Source organism: Thalia democratica, chromosome 1, assembly GCF_965202585.1.
Source record: "Thalia democratica chromosome 1, ktThaDemo2.hap1.1, whole genome shotgun sequence".
Lineage (NCBI taxonomy): Eukaryota > Metazoa > Chordata > Thaliacea > Salpida > Salpidae > Thalia > Thalia democratica.
In genome coordinates, this window is record NC_139165.1 from 46,805,917 (window position 1) to 46,826,599 (window position 20,683).

General features: G+C 26.7%; 2 protein-coding genes and 1 long non-coding RNA gene across 3 annotated transcripts; 1 reads left to right on the plus strand and 2 right to left on the minus strand.

Moving 5' to 3' along the window:
* Positions 1-357: 357 nt before the first annotated feature.
* Positions 358-1,318, minus strand: LOC145849155 (uncharacterized). The gene is made up of 2 exons (XR_014372329.1): positions 1,241-1,318; positions 358-687 (listed from the first exon to the last, which is right to left on the minus strand). It is a non-coding gene; the product is annotated as an uncharacterized LOC145849155 (long non-coding RNA).
* A 2,196-nt stretch (positions 1,319-3,514) lies between these two features.
* Positions 3,515-4,703, plus strand: LOC145836633 (kallikrein-8-like). Its single transcript, XM_082944423.1, has 2 exons — positions 3,515-3,693; positions 3,899-4,703. The coding sequence occupies exons 1-2, from the start codon at positions 3,515-3,517 to the stop codon at positions 4,701-4,703; spliced, it is 984 nt and encodes a 327-aa protein (XP_082800549.1).
* A 7,029-nt stretch (positions 4,704-11,732) lies between these two features.
* Positions 11,733-18,490, minus strand: LOC145842877 (tRNA-uridine aminocarboxypropyltransferase 2-like). The gene is made up of 5 exons (XM_082950357.1): positions 18,390-18,490; positions 17,494-17,650; positions 13,516-13,737; positions 12,318-12,443; positions 11,733-12,089 (listed from the first exon to the last, which is right to left on the minus strand). The coding sequence occupies exons 1-5, from the start codon at positions 18,467-18,469 to the stop codon at positions 11,976-11,978; spliced, it is 699 nt and encodes a 232-aa protein (XP_082806483.1). The 5' UTR covers positions 18,470-18,490; the 3' UTR covers positions 11,733-11,975.
* Positions 18,491-20,683: the final 2,193 nt, after the last annotated feature.

The following is a 20,683-nucleotide window of genomic DNA, read 5'->3' on the forward strand; positions in this document are numbered from 1 at the left end:
TATAAAGAATTTTTTAGTATATCATCGTTATAATCTATTACCGGTAAAATAGAAACATATGAATCACATATGTTTTTTATGATAACAATAAATCTTTTACTTTCAAGTCTATAGTATTATTTTGCAGCGAAAAAAAGATCTAAACTTTTCAGATAGTTTATAAAAAAGTATAAATACTTGAAGCGAAGACCAGTAAAAATTACGTTAATATGTTGCATTTAATATAAAGGTTTTAATTTCTGATTTTGTGAACAAAAAATGATTTCTGAAAAAAAGTTAATATAAACAATCTAATACACTTGTTTTAAGCTATACCAGTTATTTTCCATAAAAGCATCAGACAACATACAATTATCTCTATTTATTGCTATTATCTTTTATCTATTTATTACTATTACTATTATCTATATATTATATTTTTTCATTTTACTCATGTAAAAACTACGGTATAGCATAAAAATACACACACAACTTTTTAATAAGAAAATCCCCGGTTCGCTTGTTTTTGAGTCGTGCTTGAGATTCTATTATCTATTACAGGTGGTCGGTAGTTTGCTGACTGTCCATAATTTGGCTGGTTTCCACGGTAGCTATTTTTATTGTATCCATGGTAATCATAATCGTCGCTGATTCTTCTTTCTGAATGCACCTGGTTTTTTCTTAAATGCTTGGACTGGCTTCGCTTTCCTACATAAAACTTTGAAATTTAGATAAAGGTGCACGTAGATTAAGCTTAATTAATTTTAATTAATTTTGTAATGTTTTTTAACTTTACAAATAAAATATGTTACACATTTTTGTTACTTTTAGTTTAAGCCTCGTACTACATTATCAAGTAATTAAAATTTCTATTACTGTGAATTTTAACACACTAACATAGTTTATTAAACAACGAAAGTAAAGTTGGTCAAAATATTTTGTTTTAGGACCTGGTGCGCGAAGAACCTTTCGGTTATTGAATCGCACACCACGGATACCTTTTAACGTCTTGTCCAGGACAAATGTATTGTTTTTAATTACAATTATTGGAGTTTTTTGTTAATACCTTTTTATAAAGATTAATAAACAGTTTTTTAACCCTACAAATTAAGCATGTTAATTTCTAAACTAGTCTGTATGTTGTTTAATTTTCTTTCAAATAGACTTTTCCAGTAACAGTTTCAATCAAACAACGTTTGTTAACTTTTTTTTTTAATTTTGATAAAACTTTTTTAATTTTTCAAATAAATAAAAAACTTACTGCTATTAACATCATCTACTGCTCTCGAAGACGCACAACCCATTTTTATATTATTATTTTTTCAATATTTTATTTAAGCTTAATTTGAGTTTTAAGTACATTATAAGTTTATTGAGACTTTTATTTATAGAACTTTTATTTGAAATTTTAACAAATTATGCATCCAATAAAAACATTTAAGTTTTATACGACTCATAAATAACTTAAAAGTTTTAATTTTGGGACAAGTTTTTTGCTAAAATACACTAAAGTTTTCGGTTTTGTTTATGTCTTATTTTGCTTCCATACACTCTTACTTCTATAGCTAAAGCTTCTATAGTTTTTGTACTTAGATTTTTTTATCAGCTTACTCTAATTTTAAAAGTACAAGGTATTTAAACATTATCTTGAACTATTTTAATACTCAAAAACTATACTTATATACCATATACGGTAACTAGTTGCGTAAAAAAACATAAAAAGTCAAAAGAAAGTATTGAGCTAGATAAAATAGATATTTATATAGATAAAACTAATTTTTTCTTTAACATACTTTTCTACTTAAACTGATAAATTTTTTTTATATATTTACTTACTTTCGTAATTTTTAATTGCTTATACAAAATAGTATTTAAAAAATATACTATTTAATTTTTCGTTTATTGAAAACTACCATAAGTTCTATAGCTTGTTAAAAAACCTAGACAAGTACTTAAGAGTCTAAGCTGCTTATAATAGGTTTATATACTGTAAAAATTTCAAATAAACTGCAAAAAATAACAAATTATTTTGTTTTAATGTTTAATAGAGTTTAGGTTGATAAAAAAAAAAAAAAATCTGCTTTACTAGTAAATTCTTGTCTTGAAATAATAGCTAATAAAATCTAAGTAAGCTTGAAGTTATGCACATTACACTATTATAAAACGCTTTTTACTTATGCCAAAATAATGTTATTAAACATTTAATAATAGAAATAAAACCAAGTTCACACCTTTTTAAAAATTTAAAGTAAACATTATTAACAAAAGAATAATAACATCACGAGCAGCATGAAAACAATTTGTATTATGTCACTAGTAACAATGTCAAACACGTACGTTTGTAAAAAGCTAGATGTGGCAGTAAACCCAGGTACATTGTTTTCAGAAGAACACATTTTATGGAAACAATGTACCATATACAAACCTAAACTTTTAACTTTAATTTATAGCTTTTTAGAAAAAAATAATCGTTGAAGAACACTTAGACTTTGTTAAGTATAATTTTGATACACTGAAAGCAATATCTTGGTTTTGAAAATAACAGATTACTTCTTTTCTTTGGTCAGCTTGCATAACTGTTACAAATTTTAGAAATCTTTTACACATCAAAATAATAACTTTTTCGATTTTCGATAACTATTAAAAATAAAATTCTCAACATGTTTTTTGTATATGATCTTACTTTGATTATAAATTATTAAATACCACTTAAGTATTTTGGATATCTTATACATATAAAACTCTTTAGCTTCTACTTTTTCGTTGCGTTTGACTTATAAATAAGCAATAAGTAGCTCAATAACAAAATAATATATAATAGGTACAATAAACTTTTTTAAAACTAAACTGTAGTTAAACAAATTGTCAAAATAATATTTTTATAACAACGATAGTTTATTTACATTTTTTTAGCATAACTTCATCATTTAAAAAATCTTAGTTCGAGTCTCGTTAGTTGGCATTTAAGCTAATTTATTAAACTTTTACCCTTTTTGTGTACTTATATTGATTTTTTTAAACTAAACTTAAATTTACTATAAAATTTATTTTTATGTCATAGTCACTTATGTATATAGTATCTTGCAATTAGACTTTTTATAAAGTTAAGACCATTAGCTGCTGCTTAACTTATCAAAACATAATAAAAAGTTAGCTTTTGGGCCGGCTGCAGTTATCAGGTTTTGGAATCTTTTTCATTCATAAAATTATGCAAATGAGGTAAAGTAACAATACAGAAGTATGTTACATGTAAAGCCCTATTCCTAACCTCTTTTACCCAGATTACTTAATCTATACCCTTATTCCTAGCCAAACTTACCTAAATTTATAAAAATAAACTAAGTTATTTTATTACAAAATTAAAACATAAATCAAAGTCATTACAGTATTAGCCAATCAGAAGCGCCTTAGATTTGCAGTTGACAGATAGCTTTTATCACAAATAATGCGTCATAATGAAAGTTGTAAATTATAAAAATAAGCTTCGATAAAAATTGGAAAAATATTAATTTTCGTCGAATTATTTTTTGAAAACATGTTTGTGCTACTGTTGGTCTTATCAATATTCTGCCACTCAAACGGGCAAGTGTTCAACTCCGAGAGGAGCGTCAAGTTGGGAGAGGAACCGTGGCATGTGTCGCTGGACGTGTACTACGGAAACAACAACAAGCCGATAACTTCCACCATCTGCAGCGGAATCATACTCAGCGATAGGTCGGTATTAAGCAATAGATAAAGTGATTCAAAAACAGTTTTTTAATTTAAACCGAAATAAAACAAAAGGGGTATTTAAAAGATGCAGCGTGATTATGAATATCTTATAATTTTTATGACATAACGGTTTATTTTTGTTCAAGATAAATAATTTCAAACAACAACTCAGAAAGTTTTAGCTTAAAAACAACTTTCTGGGAAACAGGTGGGTGCTCACTTCGGCTCACTGCATCAACGAGCACCTCCAGCAGGGATACAGCAACCTGAAGATCCAGCAAGTGGTGGTGGGAATCGGCTTCGTGGAAAATTGCGCGGGAAACGAGGGAATAGAGGCCGCCCATTGGTTCAGGCACCCGGGGTACGTCAAGAAGGAGATCTCGGACTCCGGCTTCGACATCGGCCTCGTCTACCTGAACAAGGCCGTCAAGTTCTGCCCGTACGTCCAGCCGGCCATGCACCTCCTGGCCACCGGGGAGCCTTCGGTCGGGACCGAGTGCCACGTGTCGGGCTGGGGCCTCCACGACCGCTCCTGCACCGCGTCGGAAGTCCTCAGGGCGGGAAGGGTGAAGGTGCTGGACGAGAGGGCGTGTCGGCAGAGGTGGCGGGAGAACATCAGCGAGAAGCTTGGCGCGGAAAACCTTTCCGGGGATTTTTTTGAGCGGAACGTGTGCGTAGGCCGCAATAGAGGAAACGGAGCCGCGGCGGGCCAGGGCGACTCGGGCAGCGCCCTGGTGTGCCGGGACCCCAGGACGAACAAGAAATTCATCCACGGGGTGTCTTCGACGACGATCGACACCGAAGGCGACTGCTGTGGGAAGAACTCCAAGTGCCGGGGGGGACCCGAGACACCGATGATTTACACCAAGGTGGCGCACTTCAGGGGCTGGATCGAAGCGGAGATGAGGGACGTCGGGGCGAGAAGGGGTTGCGTGGCAACGGAGAAGATGGAGGTGTCGGTATGGGGAGCTTTGGCATTGATGGGATTTTTCGCTGCTGTTTATTATCTGTGAACTTTTAGAAAGCTTTCAAGCCAGTCTAAATTGATTCTGCATAATTTTATCGTAAAATTCTAGCTATTACACTGAATGTACGTATATACTTTTTGAGAATAAATGCCGGAGTAGAAATAAAATCTTTTGGTTTTGTTTTACAAGTTGAATAGCTTATGATTTTAATGTTTTAATTAAAAAAAATCGGTATATTAGTTAATATTAATAAAACAACGGTTGTTCTTGTTTTAAAAGTTCGTTAAAGTTTAAAAATATCTATGTTTTTTAATGATCAAAACTTTGACATACAGTATCAAATTATTTTTATTACTTATTAGTGCACAAAGTTAAGCTACATATTTATAGTATTTGTTACAAACAGCTATTGAAAAAATTACCAAAATAAATAGTTGTTAATTAGAAAACTATAGATAAAAACGGAATGAAATATTTTCTTAGATTACAGTTGTTTAAAAAAAATCTGGAAAAATTTGGCTTTTAGGGCCCCATTTGGCCCGCAGACCGCAGTTTGCCGACCCCTACTCTAATCAGATAAAAGTTTAAGAAATTTGTATTTTTAGGTTAATCAAAGAAAATAGTTAAATAAATCATTCGTTTTGCTTATATCTATTATGATTGTAAAAAAAAAACACACTCTTAATCATGGTTTTCCAAAATGATTTTCAAAAGGCAGTGGCTAGTAAGGTTGTGGATAAGTAATGAATAATTAACTAGTAGAGGGTGAAAATCTAATTAAAGATTATTTTCAAATTTCTGTCGGAAGCGATCATGAAAATGGAAAACCCTACTTTAAACTTTGGTTTGTAGAATTCTTAAATTTCATTGATTTAATATCTTTATTTGTTCTCAATATCTTTCAATTATGAATAAAACAATTACAGGTTTCCTTGTTTTTGATATTACAAAACTAAAAAACTAACAATGCATCTCTGGTATTTATTCTGAAACAACTTTTTTAGACGAGATTTAAAAAAATATTTACAACAGTATTTACTATAATTGAATGTAAAAACTATATTAGCATCTTTTTTTTTGTAACTATAAGTGATAAATAAGTAGTGAGTTGGAAAAACTTTGTATATATATATATTTATAACTAAGTTTTTATCAATCACTAAGTTAAGAAGATTTATTAAATATAAAAACTCTGGTCAGATAACAATTACAAGAGTATACGTTGACAAATAGAACTATTTAGCTTTTATTATTTTATAAACTTATCAATTTAAATTTTTACTAAAGCATTTACTAATGCTGCAAAAATAAAATAAGACAATTATTTATCTTATTATTTTTTTCAATTACTCTAAGGAACAAAGTTTGTACTTAAATGTTTGTTTAATTTGATAAATGCTTGATGTCTTTTTTTAATAAAAAAAAATAAAATTATACATTTCGCTTTTTAGCTCTGGAGTTCACTATTGAGTTTTATTTTCTAATTAACATTTCTTTATGATGAAAATTGGATCAAGATGTATGAAATTATTAATCCTATATTTGAAAAACTCTAATTTTTTCAATTTTATTTTTTATCTTTATTCTAAAATCAAGATTATTCCTTTAACGAAGTAACAAATACTTTATAATACTTTTTTCAGCTTAAGGCTAAAGTACATTTAGTTTGTTTAGGTTGTCCAACTTTAGACAAGTTTCAATTAACACAACATTATTTTTTAAATTTACCAATTGTTTACTTTTAATTAAAGTATGATATAAAGTTTTGATTAGCTAAAACATCATAAATTTATAATCTAACTTAATTTCATTTACAGTCGTGGTAAATAAAAGTTTTACATTTTGTACTAGATTAGGGGTGGGCAACGTACGGCCCGCGGGCCGGATCCGGCCCGCAAATGAAAATGATCGGCCCGCGAGAAATTTTACCGGCCCGCAAAGGATCAATATTACAAACTTTTTGTAAAACTTTGCCTCATATTTTTACAAAACAAAACTGTAAGAATTTGACTTCAAAAACATGTTCAAAAATTACTTTATAAATTAATTTGTACTAATAAATACACTATTTTGTCTTAATATATTTTTTGTTGTTCTAACTTAGTTGGAATATCTTTTTTTCTAATTACCACAAGCAAAGCTTTTTTAAGTACGGTATTTTACATACGTACCTTTGTCAATTATAGTTTCAACTCTTTTTATGGACAATTATTTTACGTACATTAAACATCTGACATGTCTCAAGCTACATCTTAAGTTGTCAGACTTGAGAATGTTTTTTGAATTTGAAGGATTTAAAAAAGTGATCAACTGTATCCAAAAAATTATATTCCGGCCGGATCCAAAATCAGTTTCCAGTCGGATTCAGATCTAAAAAGTCATTATTCGGCTGGACCCGGATACTGGATCCGGTAAATCACAAATTCGAATTGCTCCGGCCCGCAAAAAACTTAATTTTTCGGGATCAGGCCCGTTGATTGAAAAACGTTGCCCACCCCTATACTAGATGTATACAAAGTTAGTTCAGTTTTTATATTGTCGTGTAACTAATAAACTGACTTAGTTCTTTGTTGTATAGTAAATTCTAAAATATGCAGATAATGATTTATATAAAAAATAAGCTTTTCAGCTTCACTGATACGTTTGTGATTTAAAAAGAACCTTTATAAAACAAAGTTACTGTTAGATTATTTACAAATATTGACACTCTCAAAAAGAAGCTAAGGTAGAATCGATTACAATAAAAAATGAGCAGCAATTAATGTTTTTAACATCAAATAAACTTGGTTAAAATGCTTATTTTAGTTGGTAATGTAAGTCTAATACAAGCTAACATGTAATAATTAAGTATTATAATACTAATAGTTGTAAAAAAGAGTTTGAATAACATTTTTCTCGTGTTAATAAGTAAATAACATTAGCTAGTTATGTTTAAATACTTTGCATTAAAAACGAACAATAATTGAAATACCTAAGGACGATTTGAGAGTTTTAAATATTATAAAACTGTTACATTAAAAACAAACAAAGATTATACGTCTAAGAATAAGAAAAAAATACAAGCTAAAAACATGAGATCTCAGTTTAGAATTTTTGATATAATTACAAGCTAAATCTACGATAAATTTGTATTTTCGTTATTTGTTTGCTGTAAAAGAAAAATGAATTAAGTTTAGATTTCAGTAACTGCTTAAAAAACGAAATCGAAAACAATCTTTCAGAATAGACATCAGTGGGTAGGTTAGAAAGATGTTGATACAAAGAAGTTATGTAGATTTTCTAAATTTAAAACTGTAGGATACAAAATGTAAAATGTTTTGTTATCAAATATTAAGGTACTAAAGAGCTATAAACACTTTTACTGTCTTGAATTTTTCAAATAATTAATAAAAACTGGAATAAGCTAACTCAAGTTAAGTAAATTCAGTTACCTACCGGATCCATAACAATATGATTCAGATATTTTTTAGTTAGGATTCGATCTTACTATCAAAATTTTATCTAGTAGATCACTACATTTTAGCTTCTAGGACTCGAAACTATATTTTTTTAAGTTTTTGAAGAGAACACAATAAGACTTTTGTGCAGTAAACTTGTAAAAACAATGCAATTGTTAAAAAAAATATTTTTTCTGATATACTAAAACAACCTATAATTTTTTACTTTATTTTTTTGCATTTAGTTTGCTAAATCATCTACTTAAAATAAATACTAATGTAAAATTTAACAGATAAGCAATTCAGTGAATAGGTAAACCTTTTTAAAAAGTTTCTACTACAATTGACCATTCATTATCATCTAAACTACTCACTTAAACTTAAAAATCGAATACAACGCTGAAATTTTTTAAATTATCCTAGTTAAACAGCAATACAACAAAAACAGTGGTTATTAAACACTAAACATGCTTATATCAAAAGTAAAATGCTTCATAAAAAAGTTTTTAACTTACATTTCTAACATTATCTTTATATTTTCAGATATTTAAAGCAGCAAAAATTTTTTAAACGTTATATAGGACTTTAGGTCGAAAGTCTTATACAACTTATGAGCAAAATTTAGTTAAAATTGCTAAAAGTTGGTTAAATTTTTTTTTCCTAGTTTTTTAAATTTCTTCAAGCTTTTTGAAAGTTCAAGTTTTTCTGTCATTTTTTGGTATAAAATTATGTTTAAGATGAAAAATAATTAAATAGCATAAAAATGTTGAAAAATTACTGTAAAACAGTTTTCAATGCGTTTAATATTAAAAAAAAGTATGAATAGTTCAGAAAAAAACTGTTTACGATATATTTTTTCATATGATCAAAATTCAAATACTTTACATAAAATAGTTTGAAACTCTAGGTCCTTTAGTAGTTTTCGTTCAAATTTTCTTTTATCCCAGTTTTTTTAGCAACTCTGTTTAGTAAGAATGATTTTGCAGGCCACCAAACTCATTAAAATTATACTAAATTATTTAATTAAATATTTAATTCTATAGACGAAGATTTCTGGCAAACAAATCTATAAGTATACCTTACTATTTAATAAATTAAGTGTATAGCTAAAAATAATTTGAGCTACTAAATTATAAATAAAGATTAATTATTATAAAATACAATTTACTATTTTAAGAATTACCAAGCTTAGAAAATATAATTGTTTGTATGCATACTCACTGATATACAACGTGGATTACTAAGTAATAAAAAGTTATAAACTAACAAATTTAAAACTGTAACTTATGCACGACAAAAAATTATAAACACAGTCATGTTTAGTTTTTTTTGTTTGAACATTAATTTGAGGAAAATTTTATTTCATCGACGTTTTAAATATTAATTGATTTTCAAACGAAAATCTTGTACTTGTTGATATTGTAAATTGATTAAAAACTTGAAATTTCAGTGCCGGATTTTTATTACAATAAATTTTCTCAACTTTTTATTACAAAGCTGTAAAAGAGGATTATAACTTTGAATTGTTTAAGTTAACAAAATTTTAAACTTCTATCGGATTTTTAAAACAATTTTAAGTGTAGATTACCTTTTGTATAAAACATTTTCTGTTTATCTTATACCAAACCATATACGGGAAGGCACAAAAATCATCAACTAAATGAAATAAAGTTAGAATATTATTTTATTTACTTAAAATTAATTTATAAGTACTAATGTCTTAATAGTCTACAAAAAGTTTCACTCTCGAGATGCCGTGGACTACTGAGCAATTGCTATTTATACTTTTGGAAGAAGTATATCCACGCAGCTCAATTTGTACTCAAAAAACGTTTAAGATGTTGTGAAATCTAAGAACAAATTTGCAAAAACATTACATTCTGTAAAGTGCAATGCCTGGGTTTCTTATTTCTTGGCGACATTGGACCATAACGCTTTATTGTAGACAATAATGGTGTGTGACAATCAATACCGACTGACATGTCTAGGTGGCAACTATGCTCGAAAGCACTTGGTCGGTGAAAACAGGTTGTCAGAGTCATTTAAAGGCTCCAACAGGACGGTGCTTCAACTGAAAACCTCACAGCTAATTGGCTGCAGAAACGTTTTCTTGACCGACCGATCAGCCGCAAGTGTGGTCTTGACTTTTAAGCCAAGTTTTTTATCCATGTGAATATCTTAAGCACCAGGTTTATGTTAAAACCCTAAACGCATACCTCAATCCCCTATCACGGCAGCAATAAGAACTATCTCATAGGAGGAATGTAAAATGTTGATTGAGGATCAAAGTGTACTTCCATCACCAAAAGCTCATTTCGAGCAAATTCTTTTTAGTGCCAGTAAAACAAGGAAGTTATGATGTAAAACAAATTTGAAGTTTTTGAATTGTTTATTACACAGGAATTGTCGCTGAAGTCTTTTGCCTTTATAAATAAGGCTTTGAAAATTAATTGAGTTTTGTTGATGACTGTTTATTTTTTGTCTGATCTTATAAAATAAATAGATATAAAACTATTCAAGATTTTTATTTGCAAAACTAAGTTTCACCCTTTAAGGGATCTTCACTTACAATTCAAACCTGAAAAATTAAAGTCATACAAAACATGGATGGAAGATACTATAAATCAAAACAAGTAAACTAGAAATTGTAAATTATGTTAGTTAATAGTAATTCTAGTACATACAGTTTTCATATTTAAGGCTCAGAATCTATGCCACTATAATTTTTTCATAGTTAAAAGTTTTTTTTTCCCAGTTAACAGCTTATTCAGTATAAGTAGTTTTTTTAAATTAAAGACTCAAATCCTTTGTTTGATATAGTTTTAATTTTATTTAGCTTTTTGCCTTCAAGCTAATAGTGCTTTTTGAAGTTAAAAGTTTTGCATTCAGTACAAGTAAGTTTCAATTTAAAGACTCAAAAGTTTCTCTGTATATTATAGTATGTAAGTAGCTTGTTTTATTCCTTAATTTTTGAGCCACTAATGTTTTTTTGTTTTAAATATAACACTTTCATATTCAGTTTTTTAAGAGCCTAAACCCATCGTGTTTATTAAGTATTTTATTCAAATTAATGATTAATTTTCTAACTAACATTATTTACAATTTCTAACTTTGTTTTGCTTTATAATATCTTCCACGTTTTGTTTAACTTTTATTTTTAAGATTTAAATTGTAACTGAAGATCCCTTAAAGGGTGAAACTTGATTTTGCAAATAAAAATCTTGATAATTAATCTTGTATATTTATCTGCTTATTTTTAAATAAATTGAGAACAATTTTTGTTCAACTTAGAACCTCAAAAATAAATGTATAGATATAAAATGAAAATTAATTTAACTGTTACTTAAATTACATGATATGCAGATAACTTAGTACATTTACTTGTTAACAAGAAAAAAAGACAAGAACGAAAGTAGCTGACAAACAGAGAATTTTAAAATTATACAATATTTTTAGAAAATTATTTTGAAAAATGTTTTATCAATTTTTTTTAACATTACAAAAGACAACATAAGGTAGCATTTAAAAACAAAACTTATATTTTTAAAACTAAATTGTTTATTAAAAAAAGGCTTAAGTTAACTTTTTGTTCTTATTACATCTTATTACTCAACCTTGTACTATATATTTATTTTTTCTGAGAGTAATAATTTTAATCTTAAATTTCAAGAGTTTTGAATCTATATCTACGATAAAAATGATAGTAAAATTTTTGTTGAGTTTAAATAAGGAATATCAGATTACTTATTTTAAACCAACAAGCTATGTCAGCTAAAACCATCCAAGTAAAAAAATACAAACCAAGTTTAAACACTTTAACTTCAAAACTGCATTTATCTAATTTATCACATTTTCCTATAAAAGTTTTTGACGTACGAAACTAGTTCTGCTCAGGAAGCTTGTACCTTCTGTTGACAGCTTCTCTGCTTTCATGCTTCACTGCTCCGTTGTCAAGCTGAATCTGACACAGCTCCCTCAGGGGGTTCAACAGGATCTGCAAAAAATTTAAATGCTCAAATTTGTCAAAATAACAATTTAACAAAAAGCTACAGATCTGATTGGTTTACACATAGGAAAAACCCAAGTTGCCATAAAACCTGAAATTTGAAACATTTTTTAAATTAAACTGTTTTTTTTTGATTTTGACTAAAATCAATTAAAACCTGGATTTTAATAAATCGACAAAAAATTAACACTTATTAAAATAAAGTAGAAATCTTACTTCTCTGATGTCATTCGCTTCAGTGTGGTGCAGCGCATGGGCTACGCACTCGATTGTCGACAAACATTTGTCTGTTGGCTGCGTTCGAATCACATACTCGCTCAACACGTCTGCTTTTATGATCATCTGTATTTTGTTAATAAATTTAGTTTGAAAGTTTAAAAAACACATTAAAGATTAGAAGTACAACATCTAAGTCTTATTATATTTTTAAAACTTTAGAAACTAGATTTAGTTTAGCATTTCGAAACTTTTAATACGAGGATTATAACTATTATTCTACTAATTTTTTTTATAGATATTGTTTTAAATAGCCTTCTTCATTCATAAAACATACAAAATTTTAGCGTAAAAAAAAACTTTTATAACTTAATATGGAGTATAGAAATCATTATGTATAAAATATTAATAGTTAGCTCCTTAAAATTCACAACACTTTTTTATGTCCTAATTATGACTTTTTTTTTTAAGATACATATGCGTGTAAAAACTCTTTTTGCTTTTAGGTTTCATGCTTTAAGAAATTTTATTTTGTTTTAGCCATATATTAAGTTTCAGCAAATTTTTGTGTTTTTAATGATACAGTTCCTCATTTTGAAATATTTAATCCTTTAATTTTTATTAGTCTATTTGACAAATTAAGTACAAAAGGTATAGTTTTATAACAGCTAGGTATGGAAAAGCTTTATTTGTAAAAACTATGCTTTAAAAAATTACTTTTGGGTTTAAAAGTGTAGCGAACGACATATATAATGTTAAGGATGAAATATAAAAGCCCTTTTTTTAATGGAAGAGATCTATGTAAAGTTTTCAATTTTGAATAACTTTTATAAAATATTTATAATTTGAAGTGCATTCAAATTCTATACCATTAAAAGTAAAGTTACAAAGTTAACAATACAATATATAACTTGATAAATTAAAAACCAATGAGCTTCAAAACATAAACAGTTAGGTTTAGGAAAGTAAATTAATAATTAAGTATTTCTATTTACTACTTTGTAAGTGTAAAATTTGTTTTATTTATCTTAAAATGAGGCAAATCATTCATCATTCCGAAAGTATGTTTTAAACGTCTATTAAAAAGCAACATCAGTTAAATATCATTAGCTTTTGTTTTATGACTTCATTTATCTTTCCATTTTATCAGTTAAATCTTTTGTACTAATTACAATTGATGAAAAACAAATAAACGAACCTTTTTTACTTGATCCAGAACCTCGTTGTTCTTGTAAATGGAGACTGCCTGCCTCCACGTGCCGTCCAGCACGATGAAGTTGCAACGCGGCAAGTTCATCTTCCTCACCTCTGCCACGTCCTGCGCCGTGTCGCTGGGAAACAGCAGAAACGTGTTTTCCATCTTGGCTACCTCGTACAAATACGGAAACTTGGCTTCTGAAAACCGTTTGCCTCTTAATACCTTGAAAGTAAAAGAAAAAAGGTTAAGTACTTTAATTTAATAAAAAAGTCAAGGATTAATAAAAAAAGAAAATAATATATCCTAAGTAGTAGGTTAATGATCCAACAAAGTACTGGTCCAAATATTTAGCCCTTTATGAGGAAATTGTCTTTACAATGTGCACTCTGTGAACAGTAGTATGCACAGAATATTTAGGAAGGTAAAAAATATTTTATGAATGAAGTTTTTATTTTGTTTTCTATTAGAAAACCTTAGTTACTAGATAAAGTTTTTAACACTTTATCTATGTGATAAAACATCTAAACAAAAAAATAATGTATTTTATAAACACTTTACATTTATTATAGTCTAGTGTGGACAGTTTTTATTTACAGCAATTGACTTTGAACAGCTTTTGAAAATGTTACTCAAAATATTTAGAACTTTAAAATCTACTACTTAACTCTCACGTTTTCTTTTCAACTTTATGTTTCTGCATTTCTGCTTTTTAATTTTTTATAAGTCAGTTACCTTATAATTTTTGTTAAGTAAACTTTTTATGTTAGCTAGCTAGCAATTTTTTTCAAAAAATTTATTTACCAGAAAACTTTTTTTTTAACCCACTATTTTTCAAGTAGTTAAATTCAAACCATAAAATATTGGTAAAATATTAGATACTAGGTGGTAAATAATAAAATTAACATATCATTAAACAACAAAATAACTTGATATTACTAATTTTATTAGTCTGAGTTAAATATTTAGAATCAGAAGGAGGTTTCCACTTTGTTTTTTTTATCTTTATCTATTTTTTTGGGTTTTATCTTCTATTCCAACATGTGAAGAAGCTATTTTTACAGTTAATTAAGTTGGTAGCACTAAAACTCAGTAAAGTAGGAGTTCGAAAAAACCTCAATTAGTGTTTTATCTTAACTATCCAGTTTTGTTACCAATCAACTAAAGTAATTAAAGAAACTTTTAACTAACAAGGAATTAAATTTAGTGAGTTTTATAGGTACCTTATAGAAGGCAAATTAAAAATACGAAAAATGACTAATTGAATAAAAATATATCTTTCTGATTTTAAAGTAACTCTTCAAATTTCTACTGTAAGTCCAATTAATAATATTTTAATCTTTAGTAAAGATAAAAAATATTAACTTCAAAAAATAAAACATCGTATCTTTTTTTTATCCTAACACATTTTATTGTTTAGTTTTTATATTTTGTAACTAAAATTTTTCAAACAATCAAAGTAATTTTTGCTCAAAACTTGAGGTCTCTAGCTCGAAATTTTTTTTAAAGACATATTTTCAGTGAGTTTTTAAATTTTCTTAAAAGTTGATGTTTCAAAAACATGAAAATTATAAATCTTATAAAAAATATAAAGGACAAAATCTCTAAAAGTGGCTTTAAGTTAAACTATTTTTAAATCTACTAAGTTCAAAACTAAATTAAAATATATTTAATTTATAACTGTTTATCTATATAAATTTATCATGTTTAGTAAGGTTTAAACTTTATCAAGCTTTATATAAAAAATTATTATAAATTTGGAAAAAGCAAAATTTTTACAAAAAGATAATTTATAATAATTCAAAGTTATATATACTTAAAACGTTAGAAATTTAATTAAACTTGTCCTGTCCATACCTTTGTATCGAAAATTTCTAACAAAACTGATTATACTTCAAAGTTAATTAAAACTGTCATGTTCTACAAAAACTGACCTTTAGTTTTTATTTTATGCTTTCATGAAATAGCTATATTAGTTATATACTACTAGTTGATTTTTACAGCTTCTAAAAATTCAGAGTAAATTTTGAAACACAAGCAACCAAAGTTGGAGATTTCAAAAAGTTTCTTATGAATGGCGCAAACTAGGAAAAAAAAAACAATTTTATTAAAAATGTATCATTACAGTAGAATAGAAGCTACAGTTTTTGAGAAGTATTTTTCAAACTTTACAGTGTAATTTCTACAAAAACAAACAACTATTAAAAAAGATGTTTTTAGTTTCTTAAACATTTCTAAAAAAGAATATTTTGATAGTCAAACTTTTTTTAATTTTTAAGTTTGTCAGTGTTACTGTTTTAAATATTGCAACAAACTTTCCCTGAAAACGTTGGGTGAATTGTTACAAAAATGCAATAAGAAATAGAGTTTTAAATAAATTTTATATGAGGAAAAAAAAACATAAAATAGGGGTGAGCAATGTAATTTGGCTAAATTAATCCATGTCAACAGAAATATTTTGCATGTGACAAACTATTCAGTTTGAATCATCTTGTGCAAATCAGACAAAATTAAGCAAAATAGTAAACAAAAAAAACTGAAATGTGCTCTTAACTTAATTCTACATATTCACAGTAGTGCTAGTAAAGCTATTATTTTCTTTTAAATATAATGTTCATTTTTCAAAAGTATGTTGTCTGCTTTGACTTTTTCTTAACGCATCCGTACTGTAATATATTTTTTCAGTAAATTTGGTCTGCTAACTAGAAATGTTGCTCACCACTACCATAAATTATCTTTTTTTGTTTTAGAAACTTTTTACAAAACTGACTTAATGTAAAAAATTTAAAAGAAGTTAATGTAAAAAGTGTCATGAAGTATACACATAAAGCTTTTAAAATAAGATAATCTTTTTTTAAATGTTGGACCCATATGGCCATAATCCATTTACTAGACAATTAATTTCTGGATTTAAAATATCAGCTAGCAATATGTTACAGGGTTGCCAAATGTTTATGGCAAACTTTCTCCGGTTTTTAAAAAATTTTTCTAAACTGTCAAATTCCAGGTTTTTGCAGCTTATTCCAGGCTTTTTGGCAACCCTTATTTTAGTAAACATTCAAAAGCTAAGATTTACAACATAAATACTACGTACCAAATGAACAGTATAAAGACATACATAATCATTTGTTAGTCAAGTAGGTTTTTACGTTACATATTAAAACTAAAAATACTAAAATAAGGAACAAAAGATGATCCATACTATAACTGTTAAAACTTTTTTTCATTTAATCAATAAATTTTCAAAATAAAGCATATTTAAAAATTTGATTTGCTATTTAAATCTACTTCAAAAAGTTTTAATACCCAACCTTTGTTAGAAAACTAGCTGTGCTTTTAAACACTTTTCTACTTCAACTTACATCTAAAATGTAGACATTTGGCTTTAATATTTTGTTTAGCTTTTTTCCGGTGCATAACTTATTTGAAAAATATAACAAAACACTTTTTTTTTTCCTTTAAACTTATTTAAATAATATATTTAAATTGATTTTAATCTAACGAGTTTTATTAGTACAACAAAGTTCTACAGTATAAGCATTTAGTTAGTTTTTGTATCGATTATATAAATAATATTAGAGAAAAAAACTTTCATACAAAATGTAAATACTTAAGAATTTCGTGTACAGAGGAATTTTCTTGAAGTTTTTACTGTGCATAAGTTATTAAGAGATAGAGAACCACTGACTTTAGCTACTGTTGATATTCATCTTCCACATGGTTTTAACAGTAGTTTATTATTAATATTATTGTACACTAACGCATTTAAAAGTAATTCAAACAACAATAGTAAGTTCAAATTAAAAGCTTTGTTGTTTTTTGAGGTATTATTTTTCTTAAATAACTCTTAAGATAAAGACAAAAATATTACAGATAACGATTGACAAACCAGAAGGACGATTTGAGAAACTTGAATATTATAATATTATTACTGTGATTGTTCTAAAAAAGTAGTTTAAGCAAACATTAACCATTACCAACTTGACAATCTGTAGAGTCTATGCAAGCCTGTATTAATTGAACAGTGTTAAGAGGTCTTTTGATCTCGTTGGGGTGCTGCAGTATTATCAGTTTAGTTTTCTGCAGTCTAACTGGTTTTTCAGGAAGTTTGTAACAGAGACAAGCTGATGTTGGTCTCCTAAGTATATTTTATGGGGATTAAAATTAATTAACATATGAAAATTCCCAAAAAATAAAAAAAACTTCATTATAAAATCCTTTAACGAGAAAAATTTGAAAATAAATAAAATACAAAAATATATCTTATTTATAACTTTACTTCACCTTATAATATACTACTAAATTGGAACTTAAATAACTTAATATATGATAAAAGTAATTCAAGCCATTTATTTTTTTATAAATATAGGTTATACTAGAAATAAATGAATCTGAGAAAATATTTATACAGTAAATTGAGACAAATTTTATCAAAACAGTTTAGTTGCTCCTATGTGAGCACTTTTTTTTCGTTTAATAATATAAACTTTATGTAAAATAACTATATAAAATATTCTAAAGTTATACATAAAAAGTTCTACTAGAATAGATATACTTAAAACATATTAGCTGCAAATTAAATTTTAAACTGCATTATACTATTTAATAATATTTATAATGTCTTTATTATAACAACTTAACAGACATGGTTGATATGTTTTAAATATTCAATTTTGTATAATGAAAATAATATCAAAGTTTGGAGTTGAAAACGCATATGTTTTGTATGTTTTATATCAAGTTGCAGTTATAATATTTCAGAAAAAAAAATCAGAATATTAATTTAGTATAGAAAAAATATAAATTAGTTAAAAAAATCATAATAAAAAATATTATATTACAGTCTATGAATAAACTAAAAAAAAAAGAATATTTACTTGCATCTATCACAGTTTTTTCTTTTCAATTTTATGACACTGTCATTTATAAGATCGTCATTGAATTGGAAGAAATCCATAGTTATATTAATATTTTTTAATTATCTGTAACAATTAAGGTAAATATAAACATTTTTTTGTTATTAAAAAAATATTTATTTAAATTGTACATCTTAAATTTTGTCAAATTAAGTATTTATAAAAAAAAGTAACTCTATTGCAAATATATAAAAAAAAATCTTAAAATATACCAGACTAAAAGTCATTGTTTAAAATAAGAATACTTATACTATTTTATATTTATTCATGTAATAGTTTAAGGTTAAGATAAAAATTAAGCTTGTTTTTTTTTTTAAATAAAGAAATGTGAACGTGAAAACTACTGTTGATCTATTCTTTTATAAAGTAAAAAAATGTTATCTTTTATTTAGGTTTTTCTTCAGTCTAGTATTATTTTAATAATAAGATAATGTAATCTATAAAAAAACATTTCAATTTTCTATCTTAATAAATCTACAGTAGTGCATTAACTTAATAAGATTTCTACAAAAACTATTTCATTACCTATTAGATTTGTTTTAAAGTACTTTTGACAAAACCAAAACATTAATTTAACTCGGTAACTTGATAATCAAATAAAACTAGAGTACAACGTAAACAACACATTTCAAATTAAGTTACAAAATAAGGTAATAACTGAACAAGTTATTTTGTCCAACTTATATTTTGAGCTTAACAAAAAATCTAATTAATATTACTGTTAGAACCTTTTAAATTTATAATCATTCTAAAGAAAACTTATGATGCAACTAGTAAAATAAGAATAAGGACAAAATAAACATTTTAATTATATGAAAAATATTTGTTATAAAAAGCATACTAGTGAAAAATATAAAGATTTATAATACATAGCCTAATAAACAAACTTTTTCTTTTTACATTAAATGCTCTTTAACAATCGTATAAATAACGCTTCCAGAATATGTTCTTAGAAAAAGTCTTTAGCTCATAGTAAAAGTAAAAAGTGCTCAACCTGAATGTTACTGCACACTCATAGTTGTCGTATAAGTGTTGGCATCAACTATTTTGTAAGTTTAAAAGTGTTTAGGTTTTTCAGAAAGACTCTTTTTAGAATTTCTAGCACATGCTAATCAAATTGTAAATGAAGAAGAATTTTTTATTTCCAAATAATCACTACCATCGTGACAACTAAACTTAAAGATGATGGTACTCAATTAATTATTTGGAGAGAGGTCTATATATTTCTATTTAACAGTTGGATTAGTGTACAAAATCGTTCATAAATGTATAGATCCAAAAATAAGACTTAGTTATTAAAATGTTCATTAACAAACTTCTCAGAAACATGTTATCTCTATTAGTTTAATTTTAATTAAAATCCATCGAATGTTTAACTAAGAGACATTGTATGTGCTGTTGGCATCTTTTGGACCAACCGAGGGAAAGTAAAGAATTTTAAAAAGTATGGTAAAACTTTTCAAAAGCCTTTGCTCTCACAGCCATCTTGAAGACAAGTTGAAAAAAACACTTTAATATGCTTTTCTTTTTTTTGGTATCCATGTAGCTAAATATTGATAGTTGTTACAAAAGCAAAAATTTCAACTGTGCTTAAATAGTTAAAAAGCAAAAAGTATAATCTTATAAAATTTCAGTTGTGATTAAGCTAGTGAATATATGCAAAAAATATGTTTATTTACAAATTAATCAGAATGTGCAAAATATCCTCAAAAGTTATTTAATTGCCTATCTGATTAAAACTACTTTTCTGCAATTTGCTAACACATTATTGACAACTATGAGTGTGTCAGTAGCTTTAATATTTATAAATTTTAAGTTCAATTTTAAAGCAAGCTGAAAATTTCTTTTAGCTACATATTCTAGAAATGTTACTTTTAAAGTTAAAGGACAGTTTATGTTAATCGAAAGTTTTTTTTTTTATCAGACTAATCTTTCTAAATCTTGATATTGTATTTTTATATTAAATTTATTTTTAAAATGATTTATTATTTGGATTATTAACTAAAAGGTTTATTTTTCTTATTGTTGTTTTACTTATTGTAGTGTTTACTTGGTTTAGAATCATTTTAAACATTTAAGACTAATAAACAGTTAATAGTAATGTTAATTCAACTCTTAGTTGAATTTAATTTACAAGAACAAAAAAGAGGTGCCAGTCAGTTTACTTTTTTTGTCTCCTCAACAAGTTAAAAAGCTCACTAAGGTTCTTAGTTGTGCCCAACATACTGTCTTCTAACCTGGTATTACACAACACA

What these genes read in the sequence shown, in the direction of transcription:
- LOC145842877 (XM_082950357.1), bottom strand. Translation starts at nt 18,469, where the DNA reads ATGGATTTCTTCCAATTCAATGACGATCTTATAAATGACAGTGTCATA. An exon ending in AAAAACTGTGATAGATGCAA is followed by an intron (nt 17,651 to 18,389) that starts GTAAATATTCTT and finishes AAATATACTTAG; the next exon opens with GAGACCAACATCAGCTTGTC. An exon ending in TTCTGGATCAAGTAAAAAAG is followed by an intron (nt 12,444 to 13,515) that starts GTTCGTTTATTT and finishes AACAAAATACAG; the next exon opens with ATGATCATAAAAGCAGACGT.
- LOC145836633 (XM_082944423.1), top strand. Translation starts at nt 3,515, where the DNA reads ATGTTTGTGCTACTGTTGGTCTTATCAATATTCTGCCACTCAAACGGG. An exon ending in GGAATCATACTCAGCGATAG is followed by an intron (nt 3,694 to 3,898) that starts GTCGGTATTAAG and finishes TCTGGGAAACAG; the next exon opens with GTGGGTGCTCACTTCGGCTC.